This window comes from Lineus longissimus, chromosome 15, assembly GCF_910592395.1.
Source record: "Lineus longissimus chromosome 15, tnLinLong1.2, whole genome shotgun sequence".
Lineage (NCBI taxonomy): Eukaryota > Metazoa > Nemertea > Pilidiophora > Heteronemertea > Lineidae > Lineus > Lineus longissimus.
In genome coordinates, this window is record NC_088322.1 from 10,431,307 (window position 1) to 10,446,235 (window position 14,929).

Sequence of the window (14,929 nt, forward strand, 5' to 3'; positions counted from 1 at the left end):
TATGTGAGCTTGTTTCAAGGTCATATTGTCAACCTTGCTTCAAGGTCATGTGATATCCATTCAAGGTCAGTCATAGTGCAAAATGTCAAGGTCGCACCTCTCAAACAGCTCTCTTTCTTTTCCTCCCCGTAGAATATCTAATCATAGCAGTAGACTCACGAAGAATGAGCTTAGAGCCTGAACTTGATTTAGAAGCGAGCATCCCAAGACGGAGTGTTTTATATGCCGACTCGACCCTGTCGTACGCCATCGAAAGCATCCCAGTCTATATCTTACCCTGGGTCAACATTTAGACTAGTTCCAATGCTTTAACCCTCGTAGGCTGGAAACTTAGACTTACTAGATATTCACTGCACATTTGCAAGATTCCCAATGGAGCACGGACATAAATGGACAAAATTATTCAGGAACGCGCCGACGCCAAGCGACTACTAAAATGAAGAGTGTGCACTAAAGCTTTGAACATTTACTGCATGCTGTGATATAAAAAAATACATCCTTGAAAGACTGAGCCAACAAACTTTTCTCAAATGAAAAATGTTTGAACTTTTGAAAAAAATTTGATGAGAATAATTTTAACATATTTTGTATACTATACAGTGTGTTTCAAAGGGAATTCTTTGCAGCTCAGTCTTTTAAGGTCATTGTGCTTTAATTGCAGCTTATGAACACTTCACACAAAAAAACAAGATAACATTGAAAATTCCACAAACTTGAAAATACACTTACACGACACACAATTTGTTTTGCAAGAGCTTTACTTCAGTTGCAGATACTTTTTGAATTTGTGAAATTTTGCTTGTTATTTCTATTTTTGTGTGAAGAGTTTTCAGCTTCAGTTGTCCTAGACTGATCAATATTGATTTAAAGAGTTTTGTTGCTGTGATATAAGAATTGTACATAAGATAAAACAGGGTAATTCATTCATTAGATTATGCTGATGGTAGTATTTCAGAAATGTGTCTTAGTTCTAACTTATTCTGTAAAACTTAGAAACTTTATTCGTGAGTTATAAAAATTTGGACACCAATCAAATGGATCACTCATTTCGTTAACTTGTTAACATATTACTGCTAACAGTGTCAATTTAGAAATTTGAGTTCTGATCTGGATGAGTTCAGCATGTCTTTTCTATCACATTCAGATATTGTAACTGGTATAAATTGAAACTGCCCACGCTTCCTTGTGATGAAATATGTAGCAGTGTGTTCTGTGATAAACTTGAAACATTTCGTTCTTTAGAAATGTGCAGGTTTTTCGGGTTTTAAGAGATTTGTCTTCACCCCTCTCAAAGACCCTCTGAGAGTGGAGTGGAGAATTTTGGGTGGCCCTTCTTCTCGAATTGGACAATGGAGCTAATTAATATGATTGACACACATGGAACTATGGAGTTCATTGATGAATAGGTAGTTACAGTGTTGTAGAGTGCGAAAAGTTCTGTTTAACACTGAACATCTTGCTATACATTTCTATCTTTCAGCTCAGTTATGTAAAATTATTGCCAATAAAGTTAATATTTATAGATGACACTTTTTCTTTAACTTCTTGGAGTAGATGCACCCTCTTTTCCCTGTTGCACCGGTCCCCATGAGTTTTGAATGGATTGAAATGAAGTATTAGATAAATCTCAAAGTTGATGGTCCCCGGGTTTCGGCACTCGGAGACTCATTGATGAGAGGAGAAGAAAGAGGGATCTTGGTCATCATGATACTGACGTAATGTCAATGAAGTGTTTAGATACATTTTTCACACCTGCGTGTGCTTTAGTCAGACAGGCACAGTCAATTAACCCTTAACAAACATGGAACGTTCTAGAGATAAAATATCTTGACCCAAGTGTCATCATCAAAAAACGTTTGATCAAATACTCTGATTCAAGATCTTCAGCATCTAAATAATGTCAGATTGAACCTTATTGACCAACATTTTCTTTCTCAGCCAAACCGACACCACCTCAATACCTGTGCGTATCAAGAGTACAGCCGACGTCGATCACCATCAGATGGGAACCGCCCCTCGATATCGGCAGCTCCGACATCATCGGCTACATGATCGAGATGTACGACATGGCGGCAAAACAATGGCGCAAGATCGCCGAGATTCCGCACCACAAGTTCTTGTGCGAGATCAAAGACTTGGAAGCCGGTCATGAGTACTTGGTGCGCATCTCCGCCAGAAATGACCAGGACCTGAGCGAGGCCTTAGCCCTGGAACATCCTGTCAGGCTGCCCAAGGAGAAGACACGTGGTGAGTGACAATGGGTAATCTTTTAAGAGGGACTATAGCTGTAGGCCGTGTAGGCAGGGGCTAGGCCCCCAATTGTTGTCATCTTCAAGGGATCGTCAAGGGATTGCATAGTTTGGGAAAGGGATCTGGTTTGATTTAGTTAGTCCTTGTACAAGTGCAATTAGAGCTGATGTACTGTGAGAGAGTAGAGACACCTAGAGGTGACTACATGTAACTTAATGTGGCCCACTTGGCTCCTGCCTATAGTGTCTCTAAGGCTATTTTGAGAAAACTTTCAAAAGCGAGATACATTGTATATCAATTACCTGATGATGAAGGTATGGCATGAATGGTTACCAAATTGGCTGCCCCCAGCTAGTGTAGAGACAAATTGTGCTTAATTATTCCAATTACCACCAACCAAGCTAAAGTATTTATCACATTTTCATCTAGGAACTCCAAGTTCACCACCAGGCCGTCCAGAAATCCTCAACGTTGGTCGCGACTTTGCCACCATCTCATGGCAAGCACCGAAAAGTGACGGAGGTGCAGAGATCACCAACTACATCATCGAGCGCCATGACTTGACGAGTCGGTACTGGATTCGCGTGAACCATTTACCCGTACGGCAATGCGAGTACACCATCGAGGGACTGTTTGAGGGACATGAGTATATGTTCCGGGTCCGGGCAGAGAATGCGGAGGGGATTGGAGAAGCTTCACCAGCCTCTGATGCGGTCATCATGAAGGATGAAATAGGTATGGAAATTGCGAGTTTTAGCAGTTTAATTCAAGACCTAGAGATCAACCTACAATTTGATTTTCAACAAGAATCGTGCCCGCAAAAGTCCTGGCAAGCCAGAAATTTGAAGTGAGACACTACTGCTTGGTCATACCTAATAACTTAACCCCATATTGAATTAGTTATTGAATGTCTGTTTCAGAAATGCGCTCGCCCGTCTTCATCGAGGACCTGAAGGACTTGCAATGTCGGGAAGGAGATGATGCTGTCTTCACCGTCGAGGTGCAGGGCGAACCAGAACCGGAGATCAAATGGTACAGAAACTACCGAGAGTTGTACGAAGGCCGTAAGTGCCACATTGCCAAGAAACACGGCCTTCACACTCTGACCATCTATGACGCCAAGCCAGAGGACTTCGGCAAGATTGAATGCCGAGCGGACAACGTTGCTGGATCTGTGTCCGTCTTTGCTAGCCTTGTGGTTTTGGGTAAGTGTTTGTATGTTTTGAATGAGAATTGAACCTAACAATTTGAAATGAAACCCATGTGTAGTTAATGATATTATTAAGTATTGGCCCTATTTTTAGACACTAGGACAGGGAGATGATGCTGCAATGCCATGACTGTCACCTTTTTGTGCCACAAGTTAGGGAAGTGGTTGATTTCTTCATGAATATTTGAAATAAGTCATCTTCTGAGGAGTTGTCATGAAATGTGAAATGCCCAATTTTAATAACCCAACTTCTACCTTTGCAGCCCAACCAAGAATTACTCTCCCACCACGCATACAGGAAGGTATCATCTACAACCGTGGCGAGACAATCAAACTCAAGATCCCAATCATCGGACAACCTCTCCCTGAGATCATATGGTCAAAGGATCATGAGGAATTTGAACACGGTGGACGCTTTGCTCTGGAGGATACACTGACGCACACGACGCTGAAGATATTTGATGCGGAGAAGAGCGACAGTGGTCTTTACACATTGACGGTCGAGAATGATCTTGGGTCGGATGTTGTCACCTTCCCAATACAGGTCACAGGTGAGGAAAAATGTGTTCATTGTCCTTTTTAAGAACTGAATTTCAAAATGTTTCAGAAAATATCCAATTTTGTTTGTTACAAAACTAACTAGGATACTAATGACACCATTTGAAAGTGCTCATCAAGAGCTTTTCAAGGAATGTTCATGTCAATAGGTTTATAAATGGTACCACTAGAAAGTGCTTTTTGAGAGCTTTTCATCGAATGGTCATGTCACAATGTTCGAGTGTTATACTCAATTGGGAGTTCAGTTGAACTCTTATACTGTACCGGTAATGAAACTGTTATGCATATGTAAAAAACAGTTAAAATGTGCATTGTCAGATTAGGAATGACTATTGGAAAAACACTGACATTTCTCTTCTTATAATTTGCAGATCGTCCTGATGCACCACCTCTCAAGCCCCAGGTCAGCCTGACGGACAAACGCCATGTTGAGATCAGATGGGAAGAACCAATCAACGACGGCGGATCCTTCATCATCAACTACGTCATCGAGCGAGCCGAAGTCGGCCATGACTATTGGGTCCGCGTCGGTCAATCGAGAGGGACCAAGGCGGTGATTTCAAGTCTGCTCGAGGGCAAGGAGTACCGATTCCGCGTGCGAGCCGAGAACATTTATGGCGTCAGCGAACCTGGTCAAGCATCTGATGTGGCCTCGACGAGACAGATCAAGGAGGTCGTCGAATATGGAAAACTGGGCAAGTACCATGAATAACTGAGGTCAAATTCAATGGAAATCACCAATTTAGAACGAAAGGCAGCCAGTGTCCTTGATAGAGAGTGGCCATTATAGATAGGTGTCTGCTAAGGGAGGTTTCACGATAAGCTAATTATATCATGGTACAGGAAAACGAAGGGTCCAAAAGGGTCACTTAAGGCATTGTAGGGTGATCAATCTCTTTGATATTTTCCTACTTAAGACTTTTCACTTCTGGTTGATACCAAAAATGTGAGAAAAAACATACATGTAATGATATCATATACCTCTTCTATTTGCAGTCGATGCACACATCCCATATGCATATGTGGATGCAGACAGACTCAAACGGGACTTCGAGAGCAAATACGTCCTATGCGAGGAACTTGGAAAGTAAGTGTATTTCTTAGAAATGAATTGAGTGTTCTAAGAAAAAATGGCAGTTTCCTCCTAATGAATTTATAAACCATCGAAGTGGAAGTATTTTAAAGCAATGTTGAACAACATTGAACAACATAGGATGGGTCTCGAGTTCATCTGTTTTCAATAACATATAAAAGTTCTCTGAAATCAAAATCTCGAGATAATCGGACAAGGACCCCAGGAGTTCCCCTAAGCTTTCAAGTTGTCATTTGGGGTAGTATTAAACGTGCTTGTCAAATAAGATCAACACATTTTCAAGAAAAACTCCCTCGAGTATACCATATTGTAAACAATGCTCACCTAAACTTTCAGGGGTGCCTTTGGCGTGGTCTACAGAGCCATTGAGAAAGCAACCGGCAAGACGTTTGCAGCCAAGTTTGTGGAATGCAAGGCTGATGAGAAGGAAAAGATCCGCCAAGAGATTGATATCATGAACGACCTTCACCACAACAAGCTTCTACAGCTCCATGAGGCGTTCGATCAGCCTGGACAGATGATCCTGGTTTTGGAATTGTAAGTAACACTGAGATATTGTATTCAAGAGTTGTAACTTGGAAACTCTGGATATTATGCGAATGCTTTACATCACAAGCTTTCGGGAACTGCTGATCCCTTGGTCACGTGATACTGGTCAGATATTCATGATTTTGATTGGAGATAAATATGAGTTTTGTGTCTTCCCAGCTGTGAAAAAATTTGTTTTGATTTCAGTGTGTCGGGTGGCGACCTCTTTGATCGTCTTGAGAAGTTTGACTTCGGTTTGACCGAACGCGAGTGCATCAACTACATGCGACAGGTCTGCGAGGGCATACGCCACATGCATCAGCACAACATCATGCATCTTGACCTCAAGGTAAGCAGACATTCATGAATTGCAAAATATTTGCACCTTATTTTTTGCGATTAACCAAAAATTTTGAAAAAAAAAAATCACAATTGGCGGATTACGACATTTCTTTCGATTTTTTCAATCAAAAAAATATTTTTTCAAAAATATATTTTTGTGAATCTATGTTATTTGGGAAATCCGCATTTAAAACACTCAAAACACTTAAAACACTCATAATTTTACTGTCTACAGTCATGAAGTCGCAATAATTTTTCTGTCTACAGTCGTGATGGACTGGGCACAGCTGTGAGAAGTCAAATGCTTGCAAAGCTGCAGGATACAGTTACAGTTCTTATCATAAACCCTGATAAATTTCCCAAATTTCAGCCCGAGAACATCCTATGCACCACAGAGGACAGCTCACTTATCAAGATCATTGACTTTGGCCTGTCCCAGCGCGTTGACCCCAAGAAGATGTTCCACGTGCTGTTTGGTACTGCCGACTTTGTTGCCCCAGAGATCGTCAACTACGAACCTGTGGGACTGCCGACTGACATGTGGAGTATTGGAGTTATCTCCTATGTGCTGTAAGTTTCTTAAAACCATCAAATATCTAGTTGATGATAATAATGATTGTGCTGTAAGTTTGTTAAAACCAGCAGATCTCTAGTTGATAATATTGATAACTATGATAGTGAGTTTTTATGTAGTGCTTGTACTATCTACTGTCTCAAAGTGCTTTAGATGGCACAAAGTATTACCCAGCTTTTCCAGAAACCTTATTGGAGAACCAAGGGCAGCCTCAATCTAGCGCATGCAAGGACCTTTCAGGCCAGTTGAGAGTTGCAAAGTGGTACTTTATGAGCCAGGTATCAAACCCGGGTCCTCCCGATCACAAGGCCGATGGTCCCCATAGTTAATAGTTAGAAATGGTATTATCTTGCCTGCCCATGTTTAGAAAGGAACTCAATAGAGTATTGAAGACGTAATAGTCTAACAAGACTCCAGTATCAGTAAGAAGAAGAAGACTTCTCTGATGGGGGCAGTGCTTGTTTTAAATATTTGCAACTTTTTCATTGCATTCATCTGCTCCTTTCAGCCTGTCTGGCCTCTCACCATTTGGCAGCGAGAGTGACAGAGAGACCTTCGAAAATATCAACAAATGCGACTTCACCTTTGATGACGAACTTTGGGACAACGTCTCAGATGATGCCGTGGACTTCATCTCAAGGTGTCTTGTCAAGGACAAAAGGTGAGTCATGCTATCACTTTCAACCAATTGAAAGGGACTCTACATAGGCAGCGGCCAGGTAGGCAAGATTATGTTACATGAAAGCGTCAATAGGGGTCTCTCCTTTCTGGCTGTATATTGAAACTGTTTATTATTGGACCAGAAATACATTTATCACCACACTCTCTTAGCGAACTGTTAAGAAGAGATTGTTACATTACATGCAAAGTCTTGGACGGAAATATTGTCCCAAAAGTAAATTTCTTCGAGACTAATTTTTTTTTGTTTCTGTTGATTTTGCAGGAAGAGGATGACTATCCATGAAGCGCTTGCCCACCCATGGCTCAATGTAAGTTTGCTTTTTCTCAAGAAAAGTTTAATCATCTTCATAGACATTTCATCACTTTTTGACTTGGTTCATCTGAGTTCTCTAAATTTAGTAGTGTAGTCCCCTACTTGTCTTGTCTCATCGTTTCGTCACCTCAAGTTGCTGTTTGTGCAGTCTGTCCCGGTTTTCTTGATGCATTATTCAAAGTAGTAATGCAGCGGTCTTTATGGATCTGATATCAATTGGAACTGAAGATAATTCTTATGAGCCCTCCGGCCCGCAATCGGAAAAACCGTAAGTGGGTCTGTTTTCTGTGATAGATTAACGTTTTTGGTCCAAGATACCATGAACCAGACTGTTTAATTTGTTCTTTGCAGTTTTGATGGTGAATGGTGTATCAATTTAAACTTTGTCCTTGTTCTCAAATCATTTTTTTAACCGCCTGCTTTACTATTATCTGTCATCAGCGTTTAGATGTTGAGGAGAAAGAGCAAGTTAGAGTGGAGGTGAGTCCCTGCATCAAGCACATGTGTTGTTTGAGAGCAATCCCATATGCACTCCTCTATCTCAATCCCCTCCCCCCCCTTGGCACATGCTTTCAGCAAAATCGAAAACCGTTACTCTTAAACAAAAAAATTGCACCTTTTTATTTTCGAGATTCCAAAAATTTCTTTAAAAAATTAAATTTTCACATTTGTTTCTGTTAACTATTATTTGGTACATGATTACAAGGTTAAACAGTTATGAGATACAGTGCTTTGTTAATTCATGCAAAAAGATCTGCTTAGCTTACCTTGTTGACTTGTCCTCATACTTGATATTTGAACACTATGGACGTCATCTGCACACTATCCTAATCTTCATGCATGTCCAATATTTCAGGCTAATCCATACGTTTATTTCCATCAGTGAAAGTATGTATCGGGATCGATTTATCTCTCAGTTAAAGTCATGATATCCATGAATAAAATCTTTCAGGTAAAGTCATGATAGTGATGAATGAAATCTCTCATTCAAGTCATGATACCACTGAATGAAATCTCTCAGTTGGAATCTCTTAGTTAAAGTCATGATACCACTGAATGAAATCACAGTTGGATTCTCTTAGTTAAAGTCATGATACCAATGAATGAAATCTCTCAGTTGAAGTCATGATATTGTTGAATGAAATCACTCAGTCAAAGTCATGATATTGCTGAATGAAATCTCTCAGTTAAAGTAATGGTATCCATCAGATTAAAGTTAATATCGAGAAACAATATTTTGTTTTATCCTGCTGCTCTTTGGTATTTCGTCCTGGCGACCTGGTGTTGTATCCAAAGCTTGATATTTTACACTTGATGTACAAGTACTTCCAACTCGTTCAGCTAAATCCCAGACCAGAACTGAGCCTGTCAGCGGCAAAATCCTTCATCATTTTATGCCTTCCCCAAACTACCGAAAACATGAGGAAGAAAAACACAGCCTCCGAAGGCTTGGTGATGGTTTCCAGAGTAGAGACTCATCAAAGCTGTGTTTACGACCACTTTATTGTTTTTCTATGGCCGGGTTATAAGGAAACGAGAGTGGCCCGCACTCTTTAGAAAACAGACAGAAAACTTTTGCTCTGTTTTGTGAGTCTAACTGATGGTTTCAACTTTCTGAGTCAGCAGTTGGTACTAAAATGTCTTCCGCTAACTTTGAAGTGTTTTTTGTGAGTATATTGCAGGCCCTATACAGTGAGTAATAGATTAGCTTATGGTCCCTGTAAAGATATTAGTGAAGACCGAACCTTGCTTCAGAACATAAATTTCTTGTTACATCCTGTTTTATCATCACATGCCATTGTTTCACCTGAAGATGACTGGTCATGCAATGACTCCACTGATACCGTGTAAGAGTTCAGCTTACCGCAGTAAATGAAATTTGAACCTACGTTCTGCTCTAAAGGAACTTTGTTTGCGATGTGCAACATTGTAAAACCCTGCAATATGCAGTCACTCTTGAGGCATGCCTCGCATGCTGATCAAGCTTTTATCACTTGAAGCCTAGTTTGAAGCGCAATTGACTGGACCTCTTAATTGGAATTCCATCTGTGATCAAGATTTCACATACATTTGGTCCCTCAAGCTTGAAGCCTGGTATGACCTGTTGCACCAATCTTCAACTAAAGGAGTCACCCCAAGAATGTGAAATGTTTCAAGATGTCTAAGCCCTGAATCCCGTTGGCTTAACACCATTCACATACAGCACCTGAGCAGGTATCCAACATCTTCCAAGCCAAATCAAAGCAATCGTTAGGCAAGGCAAATGAAAGTTTTGGTTAGCCTTAGTCATGTTAAAGCTTAGGGAAACCTAAACCATGCTTATGTTTTCATTAAGAATTAAGTGAGAAGAAACTTCAAATGAGCAATTCGTAGGTCTCCAACCCCTTAAAAACTGATGATGACTCGGTCACAAGGGGTCACGTGAATACATTTATAATAAGTTAACTATCATTGCCGTGATCTTTTACCTGTATCATTACCAAACTTAATTTCTTTTGACATGTGGTGACTTGGCAAAAGACTTGAAATATGAATTTGTGGTACTCTTCATAACTGTAAAAACTTTTGCATTGTTATGAAACTTAGATGGATTTTAAAATTGAGTAAAGTTAAGAGTTATGGGGATGAGAAACGTAACTGTATCTTTCACGGGTGAGTGAGTAACCTGTACCAAGTCTCATCATCACACTTAGATCGCTAAACATCTGTATCTATTTATACGTGTAACTAAACCCCTTGTTGGTGAATGTACATGTGTACATGATTCATGCTACAGCAAGCTTAGGCCTTGCATCCATCTCACTTCGTCTTCTCTGCATGTGGCAGGGTCCTTGGGTGGTGGATAATGGTTTAGGTCGGTCAGTGACCTTCTTTCGACAGAATCTGCTCTCGATTGGTGTTAATATTCTCAGCAATCAACAGTTTTCTGTTTGGTCGTAAAGTTGGATGGATTCCTCAAAATCTGCTGGAGTAATTGAACGTTTTGATTTTGATAATGGAAAGATATTCGAGTTTTCTGGAGTAACTTTGTGATTTCTTTCTCAAAAAGGATTAAGTTAACTTTCCTGAGCCATATACATGTATATACGATACAGTCCTGATGCAGGGTGAAAAATCAACCCTTCATTCTCTCATGAACATAGCGTGACATTTTTGTCACGTTCTGCCTTGTTCAAATCGAAAATTTGTCAGAGGCAACTACTTTTTTAAAAGCTGAGAAAACTTGAGACTGGTTTTTTCTTGATGGCTTGTCGCAATGGCACATTATGACATCTCGTTGGATCGGATCGATGCTGAGATAGATTTTCTCTGCAATAAAAAATATGGTTTACACAGAATCTTGGATTATCAGTACAAGTATAATACATGTACCAAAGCTTGTAAGGTAATTCAAATACATGATTGATTTTTCTCTCAATTTCTCTAAATTTCTTGAGTATTTTTCTTGCAAGAGTACAATTTCATAAATGACTAATGGGCCCAGTGTACCCCTTTAAAGATCTTTGGGGTAGGATATTTTAAATTCTGAAGCATTCTTCACAGTTGGAAATTTAACTGTGCCTCTTCCCTTCTGTGTATCAATATCAAGTTTAACCTAAGACTTTCATCAAGATGACATTGCCTCATCCCAACAACCTCTTCTTATGACTTATGAATGAAATCTATTATCTTTCAGCATAATTATCAGTGTTCTTCCTGATTTGTTCTCCTTTATGCGCCATGAGCTAATCGTGGAATGTTGCTGTCATTTCAGGGTGTGGTTGAGAAGAAACTGGACACGAAGCCCCTGGATACGCACCATCACAAGGAATTGAAGAGATGGAAGGTAAGTTGGTCGAGATGTTTAAGAAAGAGCACTTAACTCTCGCTACCGCAGCCATTTTTTGCCAGGTGCTCAGACAGTCGATACCACTAATGAACAGCGGAGCTTACGTTTATCAGAACGGTCCAAACTATTCAATAGTGTCGCAATCTGTACTATTAGCATGAAACTAATGATCCTCAAGTGCGTTTGGCGTGTTCAGAGAGGGTGCGACCAAGTCCTGGTGAATCATTATCTTAGAAGTGCTTGACTTGCTGTGCACATCACAAGCGCAATATGGGACCATTTACATGACGTGCTATGCACATCACCCGCAGCAAAAGGGTTGTAGGATTAAAACGAGCTTGATGAATATGCAGGCTGTTTGACTATGTTTCAATAAAAGGTAAATCATGACGACTACCTGTTCGGTTCAGTACCTTCTCTTCTTAGTTAGTTCAGTGATGATATTGAACGTGATACCCCACTCATACTTAAGGTAAACTGGTTTCATGTGTTCATAGAATAATGATAACAGAAGAAATATAGCGCTAGTATCAAGTAGTTAAACAATAATAATCTGAAACATGTAGACTCCTACTGAGGCTATATAAAGCTAGCATAGGCTATCAGATTCTAACTCTTAACACTTTGAGTCCTGAATACCAGGTCTGAAAATATACCACTTTCTGACATTTTTTAAAATATTGAAAAATACTTTCAGTGGTCCTATGAAGTTAGTTCTTGAAGCACACCAAGTAGGCTACAAGATAAACAGTCCTGCTTAAACAATGATGCCATAGGAATAAATTCAAAATGCGTAGTTCCCGTTTGCCATCGCAGTGGAGATCAGGACTCAAAGGTTTCACCTGCCTAACTCTTGATTGTTATTTTTTGACTTCATTCACTCAAATGTGTCATTGTCTGCTTCTCCTTTTAGGCTCCACCAGAACAGATCCTTGGCATCGGTCGTTTGGCCTCCATAAGTCCTGCATTCCGCCGCATCAGTCAGAAGGGGGTCTTTGAGCGTGACCTCAAAATGGGTAGGTGACATCGATAAAATTCAAATTTCAAAACACTATCGTATCAAACTCTTAGCATTTGTATCCTGCAGAATATTACATTAAGAATTTATTGCTGCATTGCCAAACCTATGTGAGATCAACAAAATGGTTGTAAAGACGTACACTATCCCTGTTTCAAAATGGCCGCTACAACAGCCATCTTTGATTTTGTGTCAGCTCAGCAGTTTGAGAAAAAAACTGAATATTTGTTCATGACTATGGACAACATGCAACACTTTGCATTGGTCTTGTTCATGACACACATGTAGATGAGATTATTGAAGTCAGAAATAGTTTGGGTATTTGTCAATCTTCTCAAACATGTCAACTTCTTTCGTTCCAGAAATGCCTGAGAGTGAACCCAAAGTACTTCAAAGTCTGAGCGATGTTGATGCATTTGAGGGAACTGGTGCCAGGATGAGGTGTATTATCCATGCCCAGCCAGAACCAACCATCAAATGGTAAGAAACTAGCTCCTTAATTGGCACTTTTATACAACATTCTCAAAAGATTTTGCATTTATTCTATGAGATATCCTGAAACCTTTGAGTAGAACTCAGATGAGCTGCTCAGTTAGTGCTACGACCAGTACCCATACACCTGAGTAAGGCATGTGGGGCAAAGATATCTGCCTAGAGTCTCACGACGACAGTGAGGATTGAACCTGGGACCTCATGACCGCTTGTCAGAGCCTCAAACCACTATACCACCATGACTCCTTCTTTGGAGGTCTGGTCTCTTCACTCTGGTGAGCCGAAGAAATGCCTTTCCCCTATAGAATTTCTTGGACAAAGGGTCCTGGTGAGCCACTTTGCTCATTGAATTTATTTATGATATTTACTCAGATAAAACATTCGCACAAATTTCGGCAGTTTACAGTTTCTGAGCGGTCGTTACAATGCCATATCTCCGCTCCAGGTACAAAGAAGATGAACAGATCCTTGCAAGCCATAAATACAAGATGCACTTCAAGAACGGCAAGGCTACCCTGGACATTGAGGATATCCGCCTCGACGATGGTGGTCTCTACACCTGCAAGGCTGCAAATAGCCTCGGAGAGGTCAGCACAACTGGTGAATTGGACGTCCAAGGTAAGACTGGTGTTTCGCTTCTCAAGGACTTGCCACCTGAAAGAGGAGACGATTAATTGCAAAACTAGTACTTGTGCTAAACTATTATCATGCTAGCAATGCGTATTCCAAAAATGCGTGTCCATATGTCAGTGATACCTCGTGCACTCAGGCCCTGAAAATTGTGGACATTTATGGCCGAGAGTGAGATGCAGATGTCCTCAATCTCCGCTTGCCTAGTGTCGTTCCACCCTGCAGTGGTTGTGGTATAATGCCAACTTTTTGTTCAAGTTCAGTCGAGTAATTGAAGTTGCCCTTCAAACCCAAGAAAATGAGTCTTTTGTGGAGATGGTAATGCCAAAGGGCTTGTGAGCAAGTAATTAACCACAACCACTGTAGAAAAGTCAAATAACGGCCCTCGTGTTTATTTCCACAGGCACCGGCCCCAAGAGGAGGAGAAGCTCTGACCTGACCCGCATCCGACTGCCCGGTCTCGAAGCTCTCAAGGATGACACGCAGCCTCACTTCCATCTACCACTCATGGCGACCGTCATCAAGGAAGGAGAGGACGCTTACTTCAGTATCGTTGGTAAGTAGAATTCATTTGGTCATCTAGGTGGACTTTGGGCCTTCATACGCTTTAGATCATGATATTGTGATAATGTTTGCCCACAACGTATGATGTGCAGTGCCATTTTGATGATATCAGCTTTGGCTCAGTGCCTCTGTTTTGCACATATTGATAGCTGAGCTGTGCTACTTGAATATTGTGGCCAATAAAAACTCTGTGTTGCTGATAACTTGAGCACAGTTGCTTTGGAAAATGCTCTGCAAAAAGGCATAGTAATTACCTTAAACCTGAAAGTCTGTGTAGGTCATGATTTTCATCACACTCTGAAGTTTTGAAAAGACTAGCCATCAAAAGTTCAGCCAAAGTGGAAACCTTGGGCCATATCGAGTGCTGTCTAGAAACCATCATGTGCAATTACCCCATAGAGTGACGGTGAAAGAAGGTGATCCTGATATGCCTTTCTTTCAGTGACTGGCCGTCCAGCACCTGAGATCACATGGTACCATAATGACGACAAGATCACAACTCATGGGCGATACTTCCTGCTCCAAGACGAGAAAGTGTTCAAATTTGAGATAAAGAATGTCGAGGCGTCCGACACCGGGGAAATCAGATGTGTTGCCACCAATGCGTATGGTGATGCTACGTCTGTCTGCTCGTTGGAGGTCCTGGGTAAGTTTGGAAACAACCTGCAATCTGAAGGAAAATGTAGCATTGTCGTAATCAAAGTCAGAAGGTGTTTTTTGTTCACCTCTGGGCTCAGGCGTGCCAGTAGCCCGAGTTTGAGTCTGGGGTGGCCCCTGGGCTGTGGAGGACTCTCCGATTTATCACACTGGGTTTTGAGGAATTGATGCTTATGCTGCAAAAAGATAT

General features: G+C 40.9%; 1 protein-coding gene across 1 annotated transcript in view; it reads left to right on the forward strand.

Moving 5' to 3' along the window:
* LOC135499476 (titin-like) overlaps positions 1–14,929 on the forward strand; it is a 119,945-nt gene that overhangs the window by 49,754 nt on the left and 55,262 nt on the right. Inside the window, exons 86-103 of the mRNA XM_064790236.1 lie at positions 1,939–2,247; positions 2,680–2,985; positions 3,171–3,455; positions 3,724–4,011; positions 4,390–4,713; positions 5,015–5,105; positions 5,448–5,648; positions 5,847–5,988; positions 6,352–6,551; positions 7,064–7,216; positions 7,499–7,544; positions 7,991–8,029; positions 11,304–11,375; positions 12,292–12,394; positions 12,759–12,876; positions 13,334–13,506; positions 13,922–14,074; positions 14,525–14,728. Of these exons, the coding sequence (XP_064646306.1) occupies positions 1,939–2,247; positions 2,680–2,985; positions 3,171–3,455; positions 3,724–4,011; positions 4,390–4,713; positions 5,015–5,105; positions 5,448–5,648; positions 5,847–5,988; positions 6,352–6,551; positions 7,064–7,216; positions 7,499–7,544; positions 7,991–8,029; positions 11,304–11,375; positions 12,292–12,394; positions 12,759–12,876; positions 13,334–13,506; positions 13,922–14,074; positions 14,525–14,728 (3,207 nt within the window). The remainder of the gene's footprint in view (positions 1–1,938; positions 2,248–2,679; positions 2,986–3,170; positions 3,456–3,723; positions 4,012–4,389; positions 4,714–5,014; positions 5,106–5,447; positions 5,649–5,846; positions 5,989–6,351; positions 6,552–7,063; positions 7,217–7,498; positions 7,545–7,990; positions 8,030–11,303; positions 11,376–12,291; positions 12,395–12,758; positions 12,877–13,333; positions 13,507–13,921; positions 14,075–14,524; positions 14,729–14,929) is intronic.